We start from the raw sequence: 25,156 nt of genomic DNA on the forward strand, positions 1-25,156 counted from the left end.
TTCAACTTTTAATTTAAAAACAAAGTATGGAGGAATGAATAAAAATGAAATGTACCAATGCAGTGAGATCTGAACTCTTAAAATTCTGTAACAAATGACATGAACAACATTTGAGACAATTTGTAAAATACATGTAGTAACAAAATATAATTAAAAACAACCCCACAATGTTCTTTAAAACATTTTTAAACACCCCCAACATAATACTGGAGATTTGTACTATGTTAAGTAATGCTCAAACGCCCATTTCTGTGAGTCTGCTCCAGAACAGGCTTTAACCACGACAAAGCCACCACTCTTGATGTCGGCACGGTCGAGGCACTTCCCAGAAGATACGTGCTTCGTTTCACCAGATTCCTGAAACACAAACAATCACAGACATGTATTTCAGGGTTATCTTTGAATCAGAGGATGTATGCCACTTGAACCTTCTGACGACTGCAGGTGACAAATGACATGAACAAAATTTCAGACAATTTGTAAAATACATGTAGTAACAAATATCATTAAAAACACACAACCCCACATTGTTCTTAAAAATATTTTTAAAACCCCCAACATAATACTGGAGATTTGTACTATGTTAAGTAATGCTCAAATGCATCAGAGGATGTATGCCACTTGAACTTTCTGATGACTGCAGGTGAGATATCTCGTCTGATATCACGCAAGCCGACACACTGTATGCTGCATGAAATGCATTCACTAATTCATATTTCCTGCTATTTTTCTACATGGAAATAGTTTTAATCAAGACTAAAAATAGTTACTTCACTTTTCTTTTTTTCTGTGTCTAAATGGGACAGGACCAACTTTGTCCAAAACTGAACTGGCGCCGAATTATTTCCAAACGCTTGAAATTCAAGTTAAGGGAGATAACATCAGAACGAAGTATTACCTCCCTTAAAGTGTTTACTCTTGAACACTGGAAAATCGTTATTCATAGTCACAGGTTCCCTCAAACAAATACTATAGTTACATATATACTCTTTATTATATAACATTACTATAACATATCTGACGTTAATGTTTGGGGATACCTGTGTTCATAGTCCGATATAACTTGTCTCAAACTTTTATTTTTCAAACAAATTACCGATAGAAATCAAGTTTTATAGAAGATAAATTGCTACTGGTCCACTGTGTTTTCCGATGTCCAGTTTTGTTTACAGATTAAAGTAACATTATTGGACAGTCGCCATGGCGAGCATTTTACTCGCTTTGTAGGCACTGTGCACACTATATGACTCAGCTTTAAATACGCCTGTAATATTGTTTGTGTAAACGTCATTGATACTTATGTCGCATAAGAATGCAAACGTTCATTCACTATTATTTGAATCAGGTGATGACATCATTTGGTAAATGACATAATTTTGATAAGCAACACCATTTCCTCTAGCTGCTGTGCATTTTTACGGATCATTTAGTTATATTGGAAGGAATTATTCTATTCATGTTTAGTTTATATTTTATGAAAGTGAATGAAGAGAACGTGTCTAACATTTATGCTGTCGGTGGAACTGTTTAATTTTTGCCAACAGCTATAGAACATCGCTTACAAGTAAGTTACAGGCGTGAAGTTTCCTACATGATTTCTGACCACCGACCGAGCCTCATGTCATGATTAGCGAAGAGGTTTTTTTCAGTGTTTTTTTTAAATCAATGCGTATAGATCTTCATGTGTACTCTGCTATAGAATAATCTATTAATTTATTGTATACATTTTTTGTATTGCTTTTGTAGCTTTCACATGTTTTCTTCAAAATATCTAAATATGGTTGCCTGAATAACAAATGGCTAGGTGCACAAAAGTAGTGTAAGTCAGTGGGGGGGGGGGGGGGGGGGGGGTGTAGTAGGCATGGCTTAACTTTTTTCGGTTCATCAAGATATGAACGAAAAAAAAGTAAGCACCTCTGGACCAATCAGATAGCCGTAAAGTGTATAGATGCAAAGAAAATTTAATTATTCTCGTATGAGGCACTCATAATCGTGTGGAATTGCATCAAGACTATAGTATGTCAGAATTATTAAATGTTTGACGATGAATAAGTCAATGTGCTTTGGTGGTGTTGTTAAACAAAACAAACATCTTATTCTTGATCTAGAACTAAATTCGGTGAAATTCGCACCATGTTGTGGCTCCATTTAGTTGTAGTCTTCTTATTACTGCAAGGCTGGAGCTGAACAGTATCGCCGTCCTTTCCAGTCGTATCAAGGCAGCCCTCCTCTCTTCGAATCTCGTTATCCATACTCCAGGAAAACACCTTCAATACATGTGAAGAAAAAGCCTTAAAGTCACAGAATCTAGTTTTAATGTATGTAAATGAATAATCTAAGCAATAAAATATAAGCATTGTCAATTTTCAAAAATGGTTCTAATAGTGAAAAATATGCTGCTGTAGTGTTTAAAAACTAGGTTTTGTCACTTTAAATATACATGAAACAAACAAGCATTTTGAGAGTACTTTTTTTTTTTTTTTTTTTTTTTTTTTTTTTTTTTTTTATATTTCAGGCAGGTCCCGAACATGCCGGGTGCCCCATTTATTTCATAAAGCCTCCTTATTTACAATAAACCAGGTTCTCCTTGAATGTGACCAATAAAAATCTACATATGAGTGTAAGTGCTTGTTTCAAAATAATATACATTTTAGTTAGTGCATGTTTGTGTTTTTGTTTTCTTTATATTATTAGTGTGTGTGACTTAGGTGGTGTGTATTTATAATATCTTAACCTGGTTGACGGACCTGGCCTCCAAAGCTACAAGCCGGGGGGTCCAGGTCTATTTTGTTCTACAGTTTGTGCATGAATTTTGCCAATCTTTATCATAATTTATATGTAATATCAAGGGCGTCATTGCACGATGCGATGACTCCCTTGAAACACCAGTGATTTAGGAATTTTTCTTTTCTGTTTGGCCACTCTAAGGCGGCGAAATATTCTACTTCAACCCTTGAATATATTAAGTGTTTGAAAAGAGCCATTTCATTACATGGCTTATCTCCCTCTAAAAGTTTTCTGGATGTCCATATTACCCTTATCGCTTTACTCCAGAGAAAAATTCCCAATTGCGATGCATAATCTCCAGGCTTATGTTTTATGCCGAAAATCATGGCATATGGATTCAAACGGAAATTGTTGCCAAAAAGTTTTTTTTAAAGATCGGTTCAATTTGCTTTATAAATAGTTTTGTTTTGTTGCAGTGAAAAAAGGCATGCAAGACTGAGTCCACTCCGTTGCACACAAGGCACTCCGGAGTGGTCGCAATCTTCCAGTCATATAGATGTTTTCTAACTGCAATTACGTTTCTAATCATTTTATAAATTAAATCATAGTCGGGATTTTCAATGAAACCTGAGTTTAATGTTTTCCAAATGTTTTGCCAATTTATGGTTTCATTAAAGGCTATATTCCACCTGGTCTTAAATGATGCATCTTTGTAAGTTCTTAATAACAAGACTGCGTATATGTCTTTAGTTTTCGCGTCTGTCACGTCTATTTTCGTATCACCTATATTGAGAGTACTGCTACAGCAAAAAAAATAAAAAAATCATATATCCTAAGTTCAAGGGCCATAAATTTGTCACAAATGGGTAAATGTCTATAAGAGTAAAAGATGATTTGTAACTCTACATGATAAAGCCATACACAAAATGTCAGCTCATCATCTTGAGGCATTGTGAAAAAAGTCCATAAAACTACATGTGGGACAGACTGATAGACAGATGGTTGGACTGGTAGGAGACTTAAAAAATTACTGAAAACTTGTTTTCTTAGATTTGTTCTTTGTATTCTGTTAACATTTAATTATCTGTACTTTATGCAAGAATCTTAAATGTTAATGAAGAAAACAAGCTAGAAAATACATTCCCAAACTTGCAAATTTCATATTTCAATATGTTTACAATAGCTGTAATAAATAACTACAAATTAACTGACTCCACATATAATATTTGCATAATTATACCTATGCATTTTGTCAGTTCCCTTTATATTCACTATAATTTTGTGTTTATTTTAGAAAACGAATATCTAAATTCACTTTATTAATTCTGATTTTAAATTGGGAATAAATTTTAAAAAGGACTATCTGGAAAATGGTGCAAATGGCACATATTATTCTAGATATCAATATACTACACGACCAAATCCTTAACTACAATGTTCAAATACATATATTTTCTTAATCAGGGTTCCTACAATACTAGTGTTTTCCCAGAGCTTGTTTTAGCATGGTGTGGCACCATGCCTCAATAGTCTAGCACCATCTTGTCTTAATCAGTGCCATGCTGCCCTGAGATTAAAGAAGACTTTTTCAATAATTAATTATAAAATTGCTTGTATAAAACACGTGGAAAATGTATTATCAATTAATAGCATGTGTTTATTATATATTTTGCCATTCATTTTTTAAAGCAAGCACATTAAATTAATAAATTTTTATTTCAATTGATTTTTTGTGTCTTTAAGGGGGGGGGGGGGGGGGGGAGTGCCCTGAAAATGGTGAAAAGTGTTTTGCCTCACCAAATATTTAGGGAAAACACTAAATACCATAGTGCTAAATCTTGGAAGAGACTGGAGTGTACATTACCTGGTTTGCACTGGCACTGTTCTGACAGAAATACATTCCAACATCAAACACCATCTTCTCATCTTTCTGAAGCGTATCTAAACACAAGTTGCTGGCTGGATTTCGAAGCTGCAATAAATTAGGAAATCTTTCAACAAAACAAATCTATGAATTCTAAACCAATCATTAAAAAAATACTTAAATGAAAAAAACTAATTTCACAGGGTTTCATATGATAAATTATGAACAATATATTATATATTTTTAAAACAGTCACTTCAAAGTAATTATGTTGCATCAATGGTGAAAACTTTGTTCACTCTTGTGTGTAATCCAAGTAACTGCAGTTTTTGCCACATCAACACTCTGAAGGTGAGACATGTCTGACAAGTTTATTTGTACAGTAAACCAATGATGGAGAAACAGATTTCAGGTTTAAGAATCAACTAAGATATTTGGTGCAACCAAAGCATTTTGTACAAACATCTTGTTCCACTCTACATTATAAGCAGAAGGAAAAGTTTTATTTAATGACACACTCAACACATTTCATTTACGGTTATATGGCGTCGGACATATGGTTAAGGACAACACAGATATTGAGGGACGAAACCTGCTGTTGCCACTTCATGGACTACTCTTTTCGATTGGCAGCAAGGGATCTTTTATATGCACCATCCCATAGACAGGATAGCACATACCACGGCCTTTGATGTACCAGTCGTGGAGCACTGGTTGGAGCGAGAAATAGCCCAATGGGCCCACTGATGGAGATCAATCCCAAACCGACCGTGCATCAAGCGAGCGCTCTACCACTGGGCTACATCTTGCCCCTGATAGCTATAAAGTTACAAGTCATTAAAATGACCTACTCAATTTGACTGATATCATAAATTTAATAACAAAAACTGTCTGTTTTTGCTTTTTACGTTAATGGAAGCACAATAAAAGCATACACAACTATTTTTGTTAAACATTTTTGTCACAAGTCAAGGGTAATCTGATTTTAATTGTATGAAAGAGAATATGTGGTTATATATTTTATAACATTTTTTATCATTTATACGGTATTTTAATTTATACGAATGAGAGAAGCATGAAGTATGAGTCATAGCTTGTATCTCACACGTGAAGCTGTCTTTAATTAGCAAGGTAGCAATTTGTATTATTGTAGCTTGTGGTATGGGTGAGTGATAGATGAGTGATAAGCTGACTGGGTGAATATAGTGTGGAACTGGGTTATTGAGTGGATGATTTGTCATTAATCGCTGAGAGAGAATCATTGAACATTCAGTTTGGGAAAGACTTGGTAGAAGTGTAAGAGACTTTGTGGAAGTTCGGGTTATTGTTTAACCGTAAGTAAATTAAATATTTTCACATGTATTGTGTTACAGAGGTGTGACATTTGAATGTTATTTTGGTCTGTATTTAGTTTGCTATATTAAATGTATATATTTAGCAAATGCTCAGTGTAACTTGTGAAATGCGGACATTGTGTAAAGTAATGAAATTGTTTTTGCTATATGTATGTATGTGTTTATTAAAATGTATAATGTGAATTGAATTTATGCACATGAAGTAAGTTGTACGTGTTATTAACGTATACGTTGTGAAACCTGTATAATGTGGACATGTGTGAAATGATGAAAATGATTGATGTATGAAGGGTATTTTAATATTGAGGTTTTGCATGATAGTAATGGGAGGTATATTGTTTACAGCAGCTTGTGTGGTATCTGTTGAGACCAACAACGGGGATGAGCAGCGAGGGGCAATGTTAGAGTTTGACCAGGTGATTGGGCTGCGGAAGTATGTGAAGAAGGGACGAGGAAACTGACGTTGATGTTAATTCATGGAAGTTGGGTACAGCTGAAGTGGAAATTGAAGTTCCACATGTGGGCTACTTATTAGCCATGATGTTGTGGTGGTGAATAACAAGTGTATTGTTATCGTGCAGCATCTCGGTGAATAACAATTTGTATTGTTATTGTGCAGCAGAAACATATTGTGTAAATATGGCTGTAGTATTTAGAGCTGATCTGAAATGGAGGGTGCTAACTCAATGTTAGTACATAATTAGTTAGAACAATATATGTATATAAAAGTTGATCACGAGGAAGTGAATCATAAGGATTGTGCTATGAACTGAAACATTGTATATTGAACTGTGTGGGTTTTAGTATATTATTTTTGTGTTGTGATACGTGATATTTTTATATGAAATTATGTGTAAAGTGGTGATAATGTATGTTGTTTATATATATGAGAAGTGGAGTGTGAGTACCCCCCCCCTGAGGGAGTGCTGGTGATTAGTGGTGTGTGAGAGGGATATAATTAGGGTTAGTAAGTAGGAGTGGAGAATGAATGTGATTGTTATTTGTGTGCTGTAAATAAATGTAATATAATTTATTTGGATTAGTGTCGTTTCTTTTAGTTATTCAATCACTTGTGACAATTCTAATACACTAACAAGATGTGATTTGTAAATTAGATAACTTACCATACCCCATGCTTGCACATTTTCATCAATGATGAATTTATCTGGGTACACATTTTCGAGATACCATTTAAAACTGTGACACTTTAATTTTTCTCTTAAAGCTTTTCTTTCAGATATATCACCATAATCATTACCCTGAAAACAAAGAAAAATACATAGCAGTAACTGAGTCAATATATCTGAAATTTAATTAAAGTCAGAACCAAATTGTTAACAACTACAATAAATTACTCTCCTACCTTTAATTACTGTAACATTTCCCCCCAATTTTGTCCAGACACAAGTTGTGAAAAAACCATTACAGTGACACAGATTCTATATATGAGATTAACTATGTCACCAATATCGACTTTGTTGAGATCGGATAGGGCAAAATACATGCAGTTTTCTGCCGTCAGCCATTTTACTTTATGAAATACTCTTCAAGAGAGGTGAAAGCCTCCGAAGTATGCGAAATCATTAATATGAAATCAATGTGCTCTAGTGGTGTCTTTAAACAAAACATACTTTTAAAAAATATTAATATGACGTAATCATGTTTGCTTTTATATCATAACACGTTATGACATTGTTAGATTAAGTCATATCCTTCCACCCCTCTTGGAGAGTATTCCATAAACAGGCAAAATGGCATCCAGCACAAAATTAATTGCCTTTTGCCCTATGTGATCTCAGCAAAGTCGATATAGGTGACATAGTTATCATCTAGTATGTGGAATCTGTGTTATTGTAATGTATTTTTCAAGATTTCTGTCTAGACAAAATGTGGGTGAAATCTTAACGAAAAATAAAGGTAGGAGAGTAATTTATCGTAGTTGTTAACAATTTGGTTCAGACTTTAATCTGAAGAACATTTTCCATCATTACCACTACCTTGACGTTTATCATATTTTCCTGTGTATTATGTGCACTTGTTTCTTAAAACTACAGGTTAAACATTATTATACATAACAACAACAAAAGTAACCTTGGAAACATTTCCAGAGATCATCAACAACAAAATGTTCAATCAATAGTTTACGGTACCATATTTTATAGCTTCTTGATAGTGTTTATTACAATAAAACATCAAAACCTTTATGAAATTCACTATGCAGAAATTAAATTTTCCATAGTTAACATATTTCCTTTGAAGCTTTAGTTTCTTAACACCACCATTAGAGCATTTTAATTTAGTAATCACCAACTATCAATTGGAAGTGAAACATTTGGTCATTGTGATAGCCAATAGCCAATGAACCTTTTTGTGCTGGGGTGTCGTTAAACCATTCAATTCATTCATTTAGTCCGAGGAGATCCACTACATTCTTCCATTAGCAACAATGGATCTTTTGCATGCACAAAACTAATGTTTTTATACCAGTAATGCTCTTCTGTGTGTGTAAAATAACCTCTTGTATTCATCCATCCATACTTCAGCAAGACGCATTGAATTTATTCCATGTGTGTCCTTATTGCCTGTGTAAATAAAAGCAATCTTAAATAATGATGTAAACTAAATCTCACAAGGAAGGAAGGAAGGAAAGAAATGTTTTATTTAACGACGCACTCAACACATTTTATTTACGGTTATATGGTGTCAAACATATGGTTAAGGACCACAGATATTGAGAGGAAACCCAATTAGCAGCAAGGGATCTTTTATATGCACCATGCCACAAACAGGGTAGTACATACCATGGCCTTTGATATGCCAGTAGTGGTGCACTGGCTGGAACGTGAAATAGCCCAGTGGGCCCACCAATGGGAATCGATCCCAGACCTACCGCGCATCGAGTGAGCACTTTACCACTGGGCTACGTCCCATCCCAAAACTAAATCTCACAAATAATGTGTGAGAAAAAAAAGAGTAAAAAACCAAACACAAAAAAAAAACCCCAAACAAACAACAACCCCCCCCCCCCCCAACACACACACAAACCAACCAATAATAGTAATAGTAGTAATAATAATAATAATAATAATAGTAATATGATATTTATCTTGTAACAGTTGTAGAATTGCAGCATAGCAACCAGAGCATCTCAACCCATTATGAATTTTGACTTTCAGAGTATGGCAGCTGTGGATAATGATGAGCAAAAAGATACAGAAAAGGAATGGTGCAGTATATGTCTTGTCATCTTCTGAGCAGTTCAAAATAGTGACATGTGGAGTTACAGATTCAATTTTAAAAAAAAGGAGAAGTTATATTTATGTGAATATGGAAGATCACCCATCATACTGGTGGTTATATAATTCATTATATACCGGGGTATGTTTTTTTTATCATCTGTCAAACATTTCACGCACCGATTACAAAGGAAAAATATCCTTTATCAAAGCTTTACCTGGGAATGTGTAGGGATGACTTGATCGGAATATATGGCCCACCCTGGAGCATGGAATGAATTCCAGCTTACCCCCACACATCCAGACCTGGAAATATAAAGCGTAAAGAAATATACATGGAGAAAAAAGAATCCCTTTAAAAAAGCTAGATTGGACTAGATCTGAAAATTCAATGCCTTTTGAAAACAAAGTGTCGATTGATAGTAGGTACAGGTTGGACCACTCTATATTTGAAAATTCGTAACTATGTCAAAGGTAAAGGACTATAGAAATTCAATAATTCATTATTTAAGGACAAATGTTACGTTGATTCTATTAAAGAAACAATACAAAATGTTAAATGTCAGTACGCTCTACTGGTATATAACCTCGAAAATATAGATGATATTCCAAATGAAAGTATTCAATACACGGTTAATGATCAGCTTTTCTTAGAAGTTTTGCTAGTGGAAATTCGAGGGAAAACTATTGCGTAATCTACTTATAAAAAAAAAAAATCTGAAGAACAACTGGAATTGAATCTTATTGACGAAATAAAAATATTAAAAGAAAATGAAGATAATATTAATTCAGACTTGTTAGAAAGTAAGAGAAATCAATTAATAGAAATAAGAAGAAATAAGTTAAAGGGCAAACTCATTTGATCTAGAGCAAAATAGATAGAAGAAGGTGAAAAGCCCACTAAATATTTCTGCAATTTGGAAAACCGAAATTATTATAGTAAATTTATCTCTAGACTAGAATTAGATGATGGCAATGTAGTAACAGAACAAAATAAAATTTTAGAAGAAACAAAGCAATTTTATGAAAATTATACTCAAAAAGAAACCCACGAAAAATTAGTATTACAAATATTAATAATATTGTTGTAAATAAATTAACAGATGCAGAAGCGGAAGAACTAGAGGGAAAAATTTAATACAGTGAGGCATGGGAATTTCTTAAAAACATGAAACATGACAAAAGTCCTGGCTCAGACAGTTTTTCAGCTGAATTTTTAAAGTTTTTTTGGATAGACCTAGGCCATTTCATTATTAGATCACTAAATTATAGTTATGAGATAAGAGAAATGTCTAATACACAAAAACTAGGTATTATTACGTGTATACCAAAAATAAATAAACCCAAACAGTTTTTAAAAAATTGGCGCCCAGATGATGGAATCCCTCTACATATTCGGTCGATACATCTCGCAGATAGTAGTTCGCGAAGATGGAATCGGTGGCCCAATAACACCCCGGATACGTTACTGCAACCCGGAATGTTACAATGCAGCAACATAGTAGCAGCTAAGGCACGCAGTTCATGTGGGTTAAGACGCCGACGGTGGAGGTAACCCTGCTGATTGGTAGGCACACAAAATCGTGGATCGTATCCAAGTAGACACTGTGTTTTTAGTAATGTCTTTCAAATGTAATTACCTTACTAAATTGTATATATAAGATAGCTTCAGGATGTATTGCTAACAGAATTAAAAAGGTAGTAGATGAAATTATAGTTAAGGATCAAACCGGTTTTATTAAAGGTAGGTACATAGGTGAAAATATACGATTAATATATGATATAATGTATTATACTGAGGTACAAAAAATACCAGGAATGTTGGTATTAATTGATTTCGAAAAAGCATTTGATTCAGTTTCCTGGGGGTTTATTGAACAAACTCTGGATATATTTAACTTTAAAAGTTCAATTAAAAATTGGATCAGAACTCTTTATAATAATTCAGTGTCGCGTATATTACAAAATGGAGAAAACTTGAGGTGTTTTCTCTTTTATAGATACATCACCTGTCCTCATAACTAGTGCATATACCCTACGATTAGTAGACTGGTTCGAACATCCCAACAGCTAATGGGATGGCTTAGATTCTTCCACTGTGTACCCCTTCCTGTTCCGGTCACGTGACTATAACTTTTCCCTGAGCGAATCGCACGGAGAACAGGAAGAGATGAGGAAGGGTGGGAATCATCCCATGAGGACAGGTGATGTATCTATAAAAGAGAAAACACCTCAAGTTTTCTCCATTTCTTTTCAACATCATCTGTCCTCATAACTAGTGCAGCATTCAACAGATGGTGGTGGGTTCCTTACTCCGAAGATGCACAAGTCTTCTCCCCATGGACCGGTAAGAAACTGACAGTGGAAGAAAGAAAGCCAACCAAAATTAGCCCATCCTCCAAGCGATGCATAACAACCAATATCCATGCTGTTAGTATTGACAGTGGGAAAGGTGGCATCCGTCAGTGGTGTGGATGAACGAAGTCGTGAATTACGAAAAGGGTCAGAAATTCGTTCTCCAACCAGGAAGTTCTGAATGGTGGGTAAGCGTCACCACCGCGGATGCAGGTGTTAGGTAACCAACCAACCAATAATTGTATACCAAACGGAAACAAATATGGTGGAAGCATCCATCAGAACATTAAACCAACAAAATCCCGATTTTTTCTTACTAGTAAAACGGTGGAGAAGTTAGTTCAATTAATAGGAAAACAGGTTGTTAGTGTGCAGTGCATTGACTAACTAACTAGTGTTATCCATACAAAAAGTTCCGACACCAACCAGTGCAAAACTTCAGAAAGGTGTGCAAAAACAATTTGTCAAATGAAGTCCTCACTTGTCGATTCAATGGACATCTTGGGGTACAGTCCTGAATCCGACATCAACGACGACCAGAGTTAACCAGAGTTTGAGCTGCAACCACCGGACCCAGATGATGGAATCCCTCTACATCTTCAGTCAATACATCTCGCAGATAGTAGTTCGCGAAGATGGAATCGGTGGCCCAATAACACCCCGGATACGATGCTGGAACCCGGAATGTTACAATGCAGCAACATAGTAGCAGCTAAGGCACGCAGTTCATGTGGGTTAAGACACCGACGGTGGAGGTAACCCTGCTGATTGGTAGGCACACAAAATCGTGGATCATATCCAAGTAGACACTGTGTTTTTAGTAATGTCTTTCAAATGTCTCTGGATGCAAGAGAGAAACAATTATCTGTCAATGTTTGCGAAAGGTGGCAGTTCTCTCCAGGTACAGCTTAAGAGTTCAAACAGAACACAACGACAAATCTTCCACATCATGTGAACCCACAATGGAATAGAGTGCTTTAACATCATAGGTTCGAGGACATTGACCCAGCAACTGATTTTTAGCAACAAAATTCATCAAAAGACCAAGTGAAAATGAAGAGTAGTCTCAATTAAAACGCACCATGTCGTCATCCAAAGCATGTATCTCTGACACTCTTGCCGCTGTAGTGAACCCTATCAAGAACACCATCTTCCTTGTCCAAACCTCTAAAGAGGCCTTCGCAGCAGGCTCGTAAGGTGCTTGAGACAAGGCCCTCAGAACTAGATTAAGGTCCCATTTCAGTGGCCGAAACCATTGAATCTGATCCTTGTGCTTGAAACCCTTGAACATGGAGTTTTCAAAATCGCCGATGTGGTCAAAGAAAACCCCTTCTTCCTTAAACCGTCGGAGACAAGGTCCACGCTACATGTTGGTACAAGCTTGGATGTGGATGGTGCTGTCTCGATGTGGGATGAAGCAAGAGGCGATCCCAATCAAGTAGCGGTAGAGGATCTGGTGCCACAAGACGTAGAAGGTCTGGATACTAAATTCCGCTTGGCCATTTTGGAGTGATGAGAAGTATCCGACAATGGAACTCCTGAAACCGCTGGAGGACTCTCAGTAGCAACACTGGTGATGGGAACGCATATGCATCCAGATTGTCCCAACTGATGGCCAAGGCGTCGAGATCCAATGCGTCGGAATCCGGTACCAGTGACACGTACGATCGGAGTTGACGAATGAAGCACGTCACAGAAAGATCACCAGTTGGTGTCCACAGCCTGTGACACACCCACCGGAACGCTTCTGGGTTGAGCATCCACTCGGTGCTTTGTGGAGCAGACGGTCTTGACAACGTGTCTGCCAGAACATTCGACACCCCTGGTATGGAAAGAAAGAAAGAAGTGTTTTATTTAACGACGCACTCAACACATTTATTTACGGTTATATGGCATCAGACATATGGTTAAGGACCACACAGATTTTGAGAGGAAACCCGCTGTCGCCATTACATGGGCTACTCTTCCGATTAGCAGCAAGGGATCTTTTATTTGCGCTTCCCACAGGCAGGATAGCACAAACCATGGCCTTTGTTGAACCAGTTATGGATCACTGGTCGGTGCAAGTGGTTTACACCTACCCTTTGAGCCTTGCGGAGCACTCACTCAGGGTTTGGAGTCGGTATCTGGATTAAAAATCCGATGCCTCGACTGGGATCCGAACCAAGTACCTACCAGCCTGTAGACCGATGGCCTGCAATGACGCCACCGAGGCCGGTCCCCTGGTATGTGACATGCTCTGAGTTACAGTGGGATTGCATCTGTCAGCTTGAACAGACGATAGATGAGATCGAGCAGACTGCTGAAATGAGCTCCGCCCTGACAATTGATGTAGGCCGCCGCTGTTGCATGGAGCAAGTGCCTACGCCAATGACGTATCGCATTGAACACTGCCAGAAGCTCCAACACGTTGATGTGGAAACTGGCTTCGATGGCAGACCAAAGCCCCTATGTCTGACTGTTGAAATGACTTCCCAACCTTCTCGTGAGGCGTCCACAAACAGATGGTCGGTTGCTTGGATGGCATCAAAGAGACTCTGCCTAAGACGTTCAACGAAATAAGCTACCATTGCAGACAGGGTCAAAGGTTGTCGAGAAGGGTTATCATCAGTCGGGGGTTGTTCAACGTGATGTACGGAATGAGGAAGACTTGTAAACGCTGTAACTGCAGGCGACCCCATAGCTGGACGGATGTGTGTTTGGCGGGGCGTCCCCAGCCGCAAGTCCCCCTGCACCGAGGTTCGTGACCAGTAGATCGTTAGACCATCCGCTAGTGGACGACAAGCTCCCCCCGAGGCCCAATGATGGCTGCCTCGTGACAGGTACTCCAGTCAAGACGTGGGTTGAGGTCAAAAGACCCAGTAGGCTCTGCCACGCATGGAAAGTCACAAGTTTGGCCAGAACTTTGGATACCGCAGATTGAATCTTGGTCCATCGGGCTGCAGGAACCTGAAGGAGTCCCAGATTGGTATGCAAGTGAATCCCAAGAAACTGGAGATTCTGTGTTGGTAGCAGTAGAGACCTTTCCTGGTCAACAATCCATTCGAGACGGTTCAAGAACTGAAGTACGTAGCTGACTTTGCCCGCTAACTTCGTCTCGTTCTGGCACTTCAAAAGACAGTCGTCCCGGCATGGGTAAAATGATATACCCTGCTGATGAAAAACACCGCCATTGAGGCTGTTATTCTTGTGAACAGCCAAAGAACTACCGAAATGCCAAACGGCAAAACCATCCACTCGTAGTGCACTCCCTGCAGTACGAACCTGAGATACAACTCTGGCGAAACAACAGTGAACACAGTAAGAGGATAAACCGCACTGGACCATAGTAAAATAGTTGTGGAATAGCGACTGGATAACTTCCGGAGCCAGAGGAAGTAGCGACTGACTGGCAACACCACCGGATGTAGCAATCGATCTGCCAAATATATTGGTAAAGTCGAACAACCACCGGACCGACGCATTCTGTCGTCAACACCAACCCGGTACGCATGTAACGTCGAATCGATGCTGTAGCACAACTGACTGTGTGGCCCAACAGCAACAGCGGCAAACCAACAATCGACAGGAAACTGGAAAACAGTTTGTCATCAGGCGGAATGTCTATATCAACCTCGGAGCGAGACATATCGTCGAAGGTTCCATGCGACTAATATTTCATAACAGCAGCAAGGCAAACACGCATAGTCAAATGAAGTAAGAACACCGTATCCTCAACCACAGATGAGACTGGAAAATCATGTGGAAATTCGTCATAAGGTGCGCATAAGCAGACCAACAGACAGAAAGGCAGTCGCTGGAGACGAGACCATGAAAAGGCACGTCGGAATCCCCCAGGAACCTGGAAGCGAACATCAGACGAAGATCGGTGACAATGGTCCATGAGACCCGTGATAGGCCATAAAGACCGACTGCGTGCACGGCTCTGGTGAGACGACTCAGATTGGTCACGAGAAGAGTATGAAGAACGCTAACCCAGTGAAACCGCTGAAGTCCCTTCCACAGTAGCCGCAGGCGATGTAAACAGCAAAGTAAAGCCGCAGGATGGAACGCATCCGGAAACATCAAGACAGGCGAAGTCTAGATAGGGCCGGTAACAGGTGTCACTGGAAATGTCACTGAACCCGCCTTCCGTGGCAGTCATGGAAACAAACATCTTCTGCAACATCGTTGGTAGCACCGACCTGCAAAGTACCGGCTGTCAATGAACACCTGAAGCAATCATCGGTGTCGGGCCCATCTTGGAATGCGTCGGCGGAGGTAGACGTGGCGGAACATGTCGTAAACTGCAGCCAGACAACCCCTCATCGTCATGTAGTCCGCAAATCCATATCTATAACGGAAGCAGTCGAAGACGCATCTGCTCTCATAATGTGCACACCGGCAAGGTGATCGTCAATAGTGGAAGCCGTAACTGAACCAAACCGAACCGAACCATAAACGGTCCCGTCTGGAACCCTCAGAAACTCTGGAAGCCGCTTCAGCCAAAAATTGGCGACGATAATCCATGGAGCCTGTGAAGATTTAATCACAACATCCTCTGGGGCTGCGTCGGTAGCAATCATGGGAACCGGTCCCTTCCGGGTAGGCACCGGTGGCCGAGGTAGCGATGGTAGAAGCTCGTAACAATGGATAAACAGACCTTCATAGTCATATTATCCGCAGTATCTGTATCATCCAAGACGGAACCATGTGGTTCATTCTCAGGGAAGTCCCGCAAAAGTCTAGCACAAGCATGCTGATCCGCAGTACTTGAAGGTCGTGGAGACCGTGAACGGCCGAAACGGGAACCGAAGGGTGACCATGAGACATGATTCTGTATACTTCGCGACCGATGATTGCGACTGGAATAAGCCGTAGATCGCAGTGGAATCCCTAGGATCCGTAGCATCCGTTGGTGCGGTAGCCGTGGTCACTGTAGCGCACACCGTAGTAGACACTGGAGTAGTAACCAGTACCGTCACGGTAGCCGTAGGTCTAGTAGTGGCTTGTAGCGAAGCGATAGTTTCTTGAACCATACTTGGTAATAGTGACTTGAGCTGTTCAGCCACAAACTCCAAAGTCGGCGTAGCTGGGAAACAGAATCCGATTTCTTAGCCCGCTGAGCCAAGACCTTCAAACAGTTGTCAATTCAGCCGGTCAGAGAGGAAGACATAGTAGACAACGTGACTTGACATCACAGGGTGACCGACACCCGGGACAGACGTACGGGTCTCCTCCTGCCAGAAAGTTCCTGCATTTGGTACAGGAACGCATAACTCTAGAAGAGCTAGTATCCGACACTCTCAACAATACTGTAATGAGAAAGTAAACTCATAAAAATGCACAAATCCGGTAAACAAATTAGACGCCATTTTAAAATGGCGCCCGACAAGGTAACCGGCACACATGACAAAAAATAATAATAATAAAGTGTAAATAATGGTATAATAGCAAGTAACAACATTAAAGAATGTGTCACCACAATAATCGAAACATAAACCAAAGTAATAAAACAGATGGCTCAGATTACAACAGAGCAAAATAAAGAACGTCCGAACCGCTAGAAGCGAAGGAAACAGAAGGAAGTTATAGTCACGTGACCGGAACAGGAAGGGGTACACAGTGGAAGAATCTAAGCCATCCCATTGGCTGTTGGGATGTTCGAACCAGTCTACTAATCGTAGGGAATATGCACTAGTTATGAGGACAGGTGATGTTGAAAAGAAATGTTTTTTTGTCAGTTTTAAATTAGAAAGAGGTTGTCAGTTAGGTGATCCACTCTCTCCATATATTTTTATCATTTGTGCAGAAATCTTAGCAACACTAATTAGAAACTCTAATGGGGAAGAATATGTTTTATCTCAATACGCAGATGATACTACCTTTATTTTAGACAGATCTCCCGAGTCCCTGGACAGTACTTTAACAATACTAGATATGTATGCTGATGTTTCTGGCTTGAAATTTTTTTAATTCAAAATCACATATTATTTGGATAGGAAGTAAAAAGTTTTTAAAAGAGGTTTTCCATCCAGCAAAGTGGAAGCTAGCTTGGGGTGCTGATCAGTTCACGTTATTAGGAGTAACATTTATGCTGAATATGGAACAGGTGGTTGCTCAAAATTATGAACCTAAAATTTTGGAAATGAAAAATTTGATAAATCAATGGTTAACATGGAAGATAACAATTTTGGGTAGAATCACTGTAGTGAAAACACAAGTAATCCCCAAAATCACTCATTTATTAATTTCACTACCCAATCCCCCAGAGAAGTTATTAAAACAAATAAATACTATGTTTTTCAATTTTATATGGCAAAACAAACCAGCTTGAATTAAAAGAGCAGTTTTAGTGCAAGATTATAAATATGGAGGTATCAAGATGGTAGATATTACAAATTTTGCAATAGCATTCAAACTGACCTGGATTAGAAGACTTTTGATATCGAATTCAAAATGGGCAACTCTCTTCTATTCTTTGACTGGTTTAACAATGAAAGATTCAATAATTTATGGGGATCACTTTATTCAGTTAAAGACAAGACAAATAAAAAAACTTATTTTGGAAAGATGTACTAAATAATTGGATTTTACTGCAACGTAAACAAACATTCGTCTATACAGAAGACATTCTATGTTCAAACATTTGGTATAATAACAATATTATTATAGATGAAAAGCCTGCAGTATATAGAAATTACATCAAAAAAGGGATTTTATTTATACAAGACTTACTTAATAACCAAGGACAGTTTATAGATTATGACACTTTCAGCTTAAAGTATAACATAAAATCAAATTTTCTAGAATTAGCTTCTTTATTAAAGGCTATACAAGTTTTTATACGCAAGAAAACTACTTTTAACATCCAAACAGTTGGTGTTCCAAAGCATCCCATTTTACCAGTTTAAATAAAACCCGTTTTGAAAAATAAATCTGGAAGTAAAGAAATCTATAAACTACTCAACGACACGAATATACTTCCTACTTCGCAGATTAAATACTCTGCTAAGGATTTGCTTTTTCCCCTTCAGAGTGGGCAAAGTATTATAGCCTGCCATTTAAGATGTTGAAAGACCCAACACTGTTATGGTTCCAATACCAAATCCTACAAAGAATTACAGCAACGAATACTTTCTTATATAAAATAAAATGTTGATTCAAATCTCTGCAATTTCTGTCATCGCCAGCCAGAAACATCGGATCACTAAGTGACTTGTTTTATGCTTGACCCAAAGTCGTCGAACTCTGGAATCTTATAGAACAATGGTTGCAACAAACAGGTGAATCCTTCCAGTTTGACAAAACTATGATTTTATTTGGTGATATAAATAAGGAAAACAATTTCGTTGCTCCTATGGTATATTCTGTGTATAATTGATAAACATTTATTTAAAAAAAAAAGAAAAAAAAAAAAAAAAAACACAAAAAAAAAAGAAGAAAAAAAAAAAAGTAGTTAAATGCTAAATCAGGGCTAGCTCACCAAATTCGCTAATTGCGAATTTTAGGAACAATTGGCAAATTTTATTTTAATTTGGTGAACAAATTTCAAGTAATAATTGGTGTTTTGTAGGAAAATAACTGGTGTTTTGTAGGAAAATAATTGGGTTTTGCATTTTTGCAGTTTTGTATTTATGTTCTTAATACAAGTGTGCAATGAATGCACATTGATGCAACTAGAATTTTATAATCGAGGTGGGTGAAACTGGCAAATATAAAAGGTAGTGAGAATGTGATTGAGGGAGGGAGGGAACATTTTGTTCAGTATTGCATTGCGATTCACTAAACAAGTTTCAGAGATCACTACACAATTTTAAAACAATAAACAGCAGTTGCTAATAAATTTTCAATTGACTAGAAATATCGCTAAACAAGATTTTGATAGCAAAATGTTCCCTGTGTAACACCAGTGAGAATGCATCAATGTTTGCCTATATAGTGTGTCATACAGTTTAATAATTAAAGTTATTTTCCAATTATTTGTTTAAAAAAGCGGAGTATAGTGTTTGATATTCACAAACCCTGAAAGATATTTCCAAGTTCTCGCCTCCCCAGACATCCATTCCATCATCGTATGCGCCGATCTCAAAAAAGAATTTTCTGTCTGCAGCGAGAAGGCCACCAGCCATTGTAGGAGACCTGAAAATACATGTAGCAGTGTCGGTATAATGTGATAAGGAAAATTTCCCTATTAGAGGGTTTGTGGTTCAAATCCCATCAGCAGAGGTAGATTTATCCATTGCATTTGGAGCTCACACTGGGACAGTGATCAACTGCTTGTGGCCCATTTGTGATGGGAGCATGTATAATAGCAGTCACGTTTTAGTATATTATTGAACAAATATATATAATATTATGTACTTATTCGCATTAAGCAAGAATGTTAATTAAACAGTCCAGAAGCCGTACCGGACTATTCCTTTTAGCAATGAGCTAGTGTTTAAAAAAGCATTCTTTTCATTTTAACAAAAGATAAATGAATGGTTCTGTGATTTTAGATTCTGATCGATTGTCTGTCTGTCTGTCTGTCTGTCTGTCTGTCTGACTGACTGACTGACTGAATAAATGAATAAACAAATGACTGAATGAATGAATGGTTAGCGACACCCCAGTAAACTATGATTTTGAAGTTTACCTAATTGGATCGATCGAAGACTTGCGGCGCACATGCTCATGTTCGGGGATAGGTCTCCAGGAGAAGTGCAGACTCCACCAGAACCCGCCCACTGAGAAACTGCCGGTGACACCATACTCTAGTGTGTTCTTGTCAATGAGGTCAATCATCGGACACAGCACGGCCGTTCGGTCTTCCTTTATACGAGCTAATAGTGGCTCTAACCTGTACAAACGCCAAAAATGATGTAGCCTTCATGTTTTTGGTATATAAAGCAACATACACACACCAAAACAATGTGGCCTTCATGTGTTTGATATATAAAGCAACATACACGCACCAAAACAATGTGGCCTTCATGTGTTTGGTATATAAAGCAACATACACACACCAAAAACAATGTGGCCTTCATGTGTTTGGTATATAAAGCAACATACACACACCAAAAACAATGTGGCCTTCATGTGTTTGGTATATAAAGCAACATACACACACCAAAAACCATGTGGCCTCCAAGTGTTTGGTATATAAAACATACACACACCAAAAACCATGTAGCCTCCAAGTGTTTTGTATATAAAACAACATACACACACCGAAACAATGTGGCCTCCAAGTGTTTTGTATATAAAACATACACACATCAAAACAATGTGGCCTCCAAGTGTTTTGTATATAAAACAACATACACACACCAAAACAATGTGGCCTCTAAGTGTTTGGTATATAAAACAACATAGACACACCAAAACAATGTGGTCTCCAAGTGTGTTATACGTTTTAAAAATTATATAAATACATAAACAATGTGATTATATGTGTTATATGCAAACAATGATACACAAGTATTTAATATATATGAAAATAGAAAATACATACATCAAAACACTGTTGTTTGGAATTATATGATACATGTATGTTAAATTAGAAATATTCTGCAAAAAAATCAACAAACAAAACAAAATGAATTGGAACTGCTTTATATGTTTAAAGTAAAAAACACTTGATGATCGATGGCGCAAAGCAAAGTTTCTAGGGGGGTTAAGAAGTATGCTCCACCATAACATTTTAAAATCTAGATGTTCTAAAATGCATTTTACTGCATTCTACAAGTAAAACCGGCATCAGTGGCGTCATGGTTAGGCCATCGGTCAACAGGCTGGTAGGTACTGGGTTCGGATCCCAGTCGAGGCATGGGTTTTTAAACCAGATACCAACTCCAAACCCTGTGTGAGTGCTCCGCAAGGCTCAATTTTAAACCACTTGCACCGACCAGTTCAACAAAGGCCATGGTTTGTGCTATCCTGCCTGTGAGAAGCGCAAATAAAAGATCCCTTGCTGCTAATCGGAAAGAGTAGCCCATGAATTGGCGACAGCGGGTTTCCTCTCAAAATCTGTGTGGTCCATAACCATATGTCTGATGCCATATAACCGTAAATAAAATGTGTGGAGTGTGTCGTTAAATAAAGCATTTCTTTCTACAAGTAAAATTCATCTCCCTTCCTGTCTCTCTTTACACCATACTCTATTCTACTTTCTCCCACTCACTACTTGCCACCTCAGAGCAGCCTCATAGTTTGTGTTGAGAAACATCAACACATTGTCCCTGGCTACCTTAGCTCCTGCTATCATTTCCTCTTATGAGACCACTGTGCTCTTTGTTATCTTTCAATTCCTGTTTCTCTCTACTCTCTCCTCTCCCTCCACCAACTACTTACCACCCAGGACTAGCCTCACAGTGTGAATCGAGAAACACCAACACATCGCCTCGAGCTGCCTTAGCTCCTGCTATCTTTGCTCGTATGAGACCGCTGCGCTCTTTGGTTCGCACCACTCGGACCACTCCATCAGGCCAGGTCTTGCTGACATAGTCAGTGAGCTTTGACCCAAGTCCAGCTGTAAAAGCAAGCAATCGAATATCTTCTAAAAGTACAATATAAAAAATACATACAAATCCATGAAGTTTAATGTCCCACCAACCATAAACTAGTTTGGTGTTATAAAAATTAAAATAAATATTAATAAATAATAATAAATAATGGTTATAGCATTTGTTTTCTGTACTATTTTTTCTTCTTCTGCAATGCCTAAAAATACTAAGCTGAAATTTTATGTGCATTTATCATGTGATGTTACAGATCAAATTTAACTATCATGGCGATTTACCAATTTGTCACAGAGTTATGGCCTTTGAATTTAGGATACGAAAAGTTAATGGGTCTGGCAAGGGACATGTATTGCTTTAGCAGTACTCTCAGAATGCTTGTTTTTCCCACTTACCTCTGTCACTGAAGTCGTCCAGCAGTATGACCTCGTGGAGATATTCTGGTGGGGATCGGTTCACCACACTATGTGCTGTGCGTAGAAGTGGCGACCAAGCTTCATTGTGAAATATTATTACCACGCTGGCTGAAGGCAAATCTTTTGGATACGACACTTTTTTACAGCTACAAGAAAAATTTAAGCAATCCATTTTATTTTGTATAACCCATTACATTTACAATCATATAAATGTTGTAAATTTAGTGTTTAAATGAAAAATGGGTTACACAAATTAATACTTTCAATGTCTGGTTGCAGATCTTGCAAGATCTGTGAATACCATATTTTGTTTTTTTTGTTTAACAATACCACCCATCGAGTACATTGATTTATTAATTATCGGAAGGAAGAAGGAAGGAAACATTTTATTTAACGACGCACTCAACACATTTTATTTACGGTTATATGGCGTCGGACATATGGTTAAGGACCACAGATATTAAGAGAGGAAACCCGCTGTCACCACTTTATGGGCTACTCTTTTCGATTAGTAGCAAGGAATCTTTTATATGCACCATCCCAGACAGGATAGTACATACCACAGCCTTTGTTACACCAGTTGTGGAGCACTGGCTGGAACGAGAAATAGTCCAATGGGCCCACCGACAGGAATCGATCCTAGATCGATCGCGCATCAGGTGAGCTATGTCAAACATTTGGTAATTCTGACATATAGTCTTAGAAAGAAAACCCACTGTATTTTTTCAGTTAGCAGCAAGGGATTTTTATTTGCACCATTCCACAGACAGGATAGTACATACCACAGACTTTGATATACCAGTCGTGGTGCACTGACTGGAATGAGAAATAGCCCAATGGGCCTAGTGATAGGGATCGATCCTAGACCGGCAATACATTAGACGTATGTAAAGATATGTAATGTTAAATATAGGATTACTGTTATGTTAGACCGCAAATGTTTGCCTACCCGGTGTATATTAAAGGCTGTGGTATGGTGCATATAAAAGATCCCTTGCTACTAATCGAAAAATGTAGCGAGTTTCCTCTCTAAGACTACGACAAAATTACCATATGTTTGACATCCAATAGACGATGATTAATAAATCAATGTGCTCTAGTGGTGCTGTTGGGTTTCTTTCTTTAGTGTGTGTATTAGTGATTAATATTTGGACTTTTTTCAATGCAGGAACTTGAAAATGATCAATGTAAAGGTATTTGACATCAAACATAGGATTGTTGTGGTACTGAAGCGGGAATCTTTGACTACTCTTTGGTGGGCAGCAATAGAGAAAAAATTACATAGCTTGGTCTCCGACTAATGAGAGCGTATTATAACCTTCCAAATGTTCATCTAGCAGTAGCACTCTTACAGTCAGGAGTACTTGGGCTAACCTTCACGGTTATTAGCACCCATTCACATCTCCACTGTGTATCAATTAAGAAATCGGCATCAGTGGTGTTGTGGTGAAGTCATCAGACATAAGGCTGGTAGGTACAGGGTTCGCAGCCCGGTACCAGCTACGACCCAGAGCAAGCCTTAATGTCTACACATACCCTCTTCTCTCCCACTAACCACAAAGTTCTGGACAGACAGCACATATGGCTGAGGTATGTGCCCAGGACAGCGTGGTTGAACTTTAATTGGATATAATCACAAAAATAAGAGAGAGAAACAAATGTGTGGCCGTAGAATGCATTTAATTGCGTCTGGGTAATCTGAGCTTAACATTGGTTGATTAATCAACTTGGACAATACTGTTAAAAACTTCTACCTCTCAAATGCTTGAGAGAAAAGTGATATCGCACTATGATGTTGATCTCCCGTGAGGCCTGATGAGAGAGATCAAACTAGATGTGAACTGACAAGTGCCAAACTTCAGTCAAATTGGTGAAAATGGGAGTGAAGACTTGCAAGAAATTATACCACATCCCCCAAAACTCGAGTATAACACTACTAACACTCATCCACAAAGTGGTTTATATTTACCCTGATTCTCGGACATCTTTTAAAGAACGTTCCAATGAAATTTTGTCGCTTGCAATTATATTAAAAGCCTCTTTTGGCATAAGCTTCTCAGCTTCAACTTTTTCATTTCCTTCTAAGAGCACAGCCGTGCCGTATTCCCCAGGCCCCGATCTGCTCTTTTCCGTCCTCTGGTAATCTGCAAACCTCTTGTTGCGAACTGCAAGAATGTCGTCTGAAACCTGTATTCCTCGACGATTCGTGGCTTTCCAAATCCAACTTGTGAACCAGTTTGTGTACACAAAATAAAAACAGATTATAAAAATTGCAATGTATGGAAAAGTACTCTTCAGTTTCAATCGACGACATTTCAAAAGTAATCGGCTCATGTTTGCTGATTTTTAAAAAACATTAAAATAAATCAGTGACGGTCTATAAAGTGTAACAACTTTCTTAGAATTTCTAAAACGTACACAACATGGACAGACAACTCTAAATTCGTAAACGTTTCAAGAACTCAGTCTATTAAATGCATTTCGACTTTATTCAAAATCTGGTAAACTCAAACCGACTCCGATTCATTCATTCATTCATTTCAACTTATTTCCGTGTTTATATCCAATTAAGGTTCAGCAGGCTGTCCTGGGCACACACCTAAGCTATCTGGCTGTCCAGGACAATGGATTGGATTGGATTGGATAACATATTAATGCCTATATCCAATTAAGGTTCAAGCCCGTCTCTCCCGGGCACAATCTCTGACTTAGCCAGTGCGTT

The 25,156-nt window shown here is 38.2% G+C and overlaps 1 protein-coding gene across 1 annotated transcript; it reads right to left on the bottom strand.

The window, feature by feature from the left end:
• Positions 1–24,828, bottom strand: LOC121382350 (probable N-acetylgalactosaminyltransferase 9). The gene is made up of 11 exons (XM_041511935.1): positions 24,404–24,828; positions 22,414–22,580; positions 21,852–22,029; positions 20,155–20,358; positions 19,541–19,658; positions 9,401–9,488; positions 8,431–8,528; positions 7,071–7,205; positions 4,592–4,699; positions 2,133–2,267; positions 1–357 (listed from the first exon to the last, which is right to left on the bottom strand). Exons 1-11 carry the CDS (start codon positions 24,766–24,768, stop codon positions 220–222), a joined length of 1,734 nt encoding a protein of 577 aa, XP_041367869.1. The 5' UTR covers positions 24,769–24,828; the 3' UTR covers positions 1–219.
• Between the last annotated feature and the right edge of the window lie 328 nt (positions 24,829–25,156).

Source organism: Gigantopelta aegis, chromosome 9, assembly GCF_016097555.1.
Source record: "Gigantopelta aegis isolate Gae_Host chromosome 9, Gae_host_genome, whole genome shotgun sequence".
Classification (NCBI taxonomy): domain Eukaryota; kingdom Metazoa; phylum Mollusca; class Gastropoda; order Neomphalida; family Peltospiridae; genus Gigantopelta; species Gigantopelta aegis.